This window comes from Morone saxatilis, unplaced genomic scaffold (assembly GCF_004916995.1).
Source record: "Morone saxatilis isolate NCDOM2014 unplaced genomic scaffold, NCSU_SB_2.0 Contig5, whole genome shotgun sequence".
NCBI classification, from domain to species: Eukaryota; Metazoa; Chordata; class Actinopteri; family Moronidae; genus Morone; species Morone saxatilis.
The window spans coordinates 12836863-12841138 of NW_023340095.1; the positions used below are offsets into that span (position 1 = coordinate 12836863).

General features: G+C 42.4%; 1 protein-coding gene across 1 annotated transcript in view; it reads right to left on the reverse strand.

The window, feature by feature from the left end:
- Positions 1-1445: 1445 nt before the first annotated feature.
- Positions 1446-4276, reverse strand: part of LOC118339165 (potassium voltage-gated channel subfamily H member 7-like) — a 34747-nt gene continuing 31916 nt past the window's right edge. Inside the window, exons 16-17 of the mRNA XM_035676722.1 lie at positions 2482-2662; positions 1446-1754 (exon numbers count right to left, since the gene is read on the reverse strand). Of these exons, the coding sequence (XP_035532615.1) occupies positions 1446-1754; positions 2482-2662 (490 nt within the window). The remainder of the gene's footprint in view (positions 1755-2481; positions 2663-4276) is intronic.

Sequence of the window (4276 nt, forward strand, 5' to 3'; positions counted from 1 at the left end):
TAGGGCCACTTTGGCAGTGAGTGGTACAGTAGCTGCTCTCTGTTGACACGTTTTTTGGAGAGATAACCTTTCTCTTTGCTGACTACAGGCATGGAAGGGTGGGAAAAGGCTTGACAGGGTTGTGGCAAATTCCTGTCCAAAGAAATGATCACTGTTAACTATGCAAAGCACATTCCACAATTATATTAGTCAATGGACAGGAATTCTCCTGGCAGTGTTTATCCTGGACGCCCCAGCTCTCTTATGTACAGTGGGGTGACCTTTGTGTGTGGCCTTTTACTGCCCCCTCTACCTTGCTTTCTCCTTACTTTCGTCTTTCTCTTCGCTCAGTACCAAGAAAAAGTTGTTTGACTGTCTTAGCCATAAGTCTGTGTTTTTGGTCTCTCCCTGGATCCTTGCCAAGCACGCTCAGCACCCACAGGTACCTTATCTGGGGATGTTGAGGAGCAGTTGGCTTGAGTCATACAGTGCATGCACTTCCTGGTTTGTTTCTCCATCCTCCATCTAGTGCACAGACTGGTGAGCTGTGATGGTTATGGCCTGGATGTTCGGGAGCCAGTCTAACACCAGGAAGAAACCCACATGTTGTGATGAACTGATGCCTCGAGTACTGGACATTGGGGCCCGTCATTTGTGAGGTAGGTCAGTCATCTCTTCTTGCAAGTAATGATGGAGGGAGGGACAAAGTTGTCAGGACTTTTTCCTGCCTGGGTCCATTAATAAAGCTTTGATTGTAGGTCGACTGGTGCACAGGTGCTTGTGTTACAGTGCAATGTACGGAGACCAGATTTGCAAACAGAAGGACAGATGTGATGTTCTTTACCGCTGACTCTATCCTTGGTGTGACCAGTTGTGTGCTGGGACATAAAATGTTGCAACAGAGTCACAAGAAAAGGGAAAAGAGCCCACTAGAGCCCATTAGAGAACTAAGCCTGGGTGAGACTGAAAGTTAGGTGTGCTAGTTCTATCACAACCAGGTGGAGCCCTTTAACCATCATCCCTGCCGATTAAGCAGAATTTAGTTAAGAAGCTGTAGACATAGTGAATGAGGAAATCTCCTACAGGGACACTCTATGTGTGGTTGAACAGGTTCATCCTGATTGGTTGGGGCGTGTACATTTTGAGCATATGAATCTATCTGTAAAGATGAGTGATGATGCTAAAAGAGTCCATCAGAGGGCTTCTGTATTGATAGAACTACTGTTACAATATGTAACCATTGTTATTACACTGATATCTGCAGAAAACAGTTTGTTAACACACTGTTAACTGCAGCGAACAGTATTTTATCCACATGCATAATGAAAAAAACACATCTTACTTCTATTACCAATCCATTACAAATTAACAATACAGATGTCTGTGCCAACATGCTGATAAATAGCTGCTACTTAGTAATTACAGCATTACAACCCAGATATTAGAACACTGTGCAGATGTAAGGTTTACGGCCTTGGAAACTCTGGGTCTGAGACAGGTCTGTGGAGTCCAGTGGTGTTGAGGTTGGAGTCAGAAGGGGATGGGGATGAAGAGGAGGAGGAGGTGGAGGAGGTTTCAGTTGGAAGAAGGATCAATGCAGATTGTTGATGCCCTGTGATCTGTTGTTGTTGCTGCTGCTGTTGTTGTTGTGGCTCTGTATGTCTTTGTACAAGCAATGCTGTAAGGCTGTCCTCTATGGGTGCATTCATGTTGGCCAAGCTCGACAGGGAGTCTTTGGATTCCTGAATGGTCCTCTCCAGTTTGAGGTTGGGGCCCTAAGAAGAAAAGTGGCAGAATATATACAACTTAGTTGCCCGCACTGAGATAAACTGACTGTATTTAGCAGGTTTATTCATCTCATCCAACATTTTATAGTCATTCAATACATTGTTTCAAATGTGTAACCTATTTGTAGTAAAAGGATTTGTCAAAATGTAATTTATAATTGCCAGATTTATAATTTTATTTATTTATTTATTTATTTATATGTTGGTCTTTTATTGCCTTTAATTGATAGTGACAGAAAAGGGGGGAAGAGAGAGGGGAATGACACGCAGCAAAGGGCTGCAGGTTGGATTCGAACCCTTAACCGCTGCAGAAAGAACTCAGCCTTGGTACATGGGGCAGCAGCTCTACCAGGTAAGTCAGAGAAAACATGTGGCAATGGCTCAATGTTTATCTCCTCTGATAGTTCAGACTTTCTGGCAAACACTGTGCCAGACAAACCAATCAATCACAACATTCAACAGTAACAGTGTGAGGCAGGTAGGAGCAAAGCATTATGAAACAGTGGGAGCTTGTAAGATTATAGAAACTGCCTCATTGTCTCCTCGAACATCACTGGTGAGAATTTGATTGGTGATTGTAAAAGCCAGCTGATGCACGGCATCAGTGCTCTGCCAGAAATAATGCAATGCTTCATGTACATATGTGCAAAAATAACTCATTCTGTGTGTGTGTGTGTGTGTGTAAAACAGTCTCTACCTTCTAAAACCTCCTTACTTGAGTTCCTGTATGGCTAAAGAAATGGCTTGCAGTCAGAGCAACTGGCTGGACCTTCACGGCAGGTCTGTGATAGTCCGGACTGGCAGTCACAGTGCTGTAGGCTGGAGGTCCCAGTGTCGGCTGTCTTTGCAGCAGCTGCAGGATGGTGTGAATATCTGACATCAGCTGAGACTCAAGCCTAAAAAAGAACAGAAAAAGGAACACAGTGAGGAAGACAGACAGACAGACAGTTACAGAAAAAAGGAGCTGAATGCTGAAAAGTCTGATCACGTAATGGCTGAAAACACACTCAGTTGTGCCTCACTGAGCACTAGATGGAGCTTGTGCTCCACGGTGGACAAATTAAGATATGCTTAAGGCATGGAAACACATTCTACCAGAGTAGTAGACGAAAAGACGCTGCTCTTGCTTGGAGTGATAATGAGCTTTGTGTGGGAGGTGTGAATTCAGCGTTTACTGTGGAAATGACTGTATCACACTCATTTGGTCAATCTAATTATGAGTAGATTCCATCCAAGCACTATATTTAGGGCATCAGGCAAAATTTGGTAACGCTGAATAACCTTTTAATTACCTGTATTCCTTCAAATACACATAGACATGGTCACGTGTTATGTTCCTGGGTTACTGTGCTGCTCTACTGTAGTAAGGCAGCATTTGTTTTCCAGGTTGTGAGTGATGAGGGATAAAGTAAAAGCAGTCACACAGTAGACATTGCAGGTGCACCAAACTGAATTTTTCTTGGCTATTTATATGGATTTGTTGAAGAGAATGCTGCACCAACATTATTTTCCTGTCATATCCTTTCAGACAAGTCAAAGCCACAAAAACACAAAATGACAGAGAAGTGCTGCTCATCCTGCAGCCAGCTAGCATTAGGGGGAAAAACAAGGTCAGGTAGAGTGCAATGGATAAAATGCCTTATTTGTGCTGAATAAAATGAGCCAGTCCAGTATTTCAGGCACCCTTAAGCTGTTTCTCATTCTCTGTGATAATTCCAGCTAAAAATACCACCTGCTATTCATTTGTGTGTCTATTTCAGGTGGCCTGCTGGGTGCAGGTGTGTTGTCATGGCCAATGGAGTTCTCTGCTACAGAAAATAATGAGACTAAAATCCAATGTATTTATTCTGGAAAGGTATCACAGTGAGTCAATCTAGAGAGTTTTTTCCGAGTTTGTCCCAAGATTTTTTAGATATACTTAGAGGTTTTGAGTAACTGCAAACTGAAACAAACATTTTGTAACAAACCATTCTTAAGTTTGATATGTTTCGGTTTTACAGTGGTACATCCTGCTTCCACTAGATCCAGCCACCCACTCTGAGTCCGACAACAGCTTCTGCCAGCTAGTTGCCTTCCTCCACCTACTCATGTACATTGGCAATTGAACTACACATTGCCAGTGATCGCACTGGGAAGTGTAGCTTACTTTTAACAGTGTAGGAGGTGACAACTTAAAAAATAAAGCACTCCATAATCATTAAGTCACCAACTGAAAATGTAATGGTAGGACAATTAATAAGATTAATCACAAATTTAATTGTGTTACTTCCTCAGAATATGATCATAAACTCTAAAAATGCAATGTCCTCGCGCCTAAAAAGGTGCTTTTACAAATTTCTACACAGACTGTGTCGCACCTGTCTGAGCATTTATGTGATTTATTCGTGAGCACAGATGTGCAGCAATGGCGGAACCCTATATTTACAATGCCTATAAAAAGTATTCACCCCCCTTGGATGTTTCACCCTTTTGTTTCTTTTATACATGAAATCATGGTCAATATAATTAGG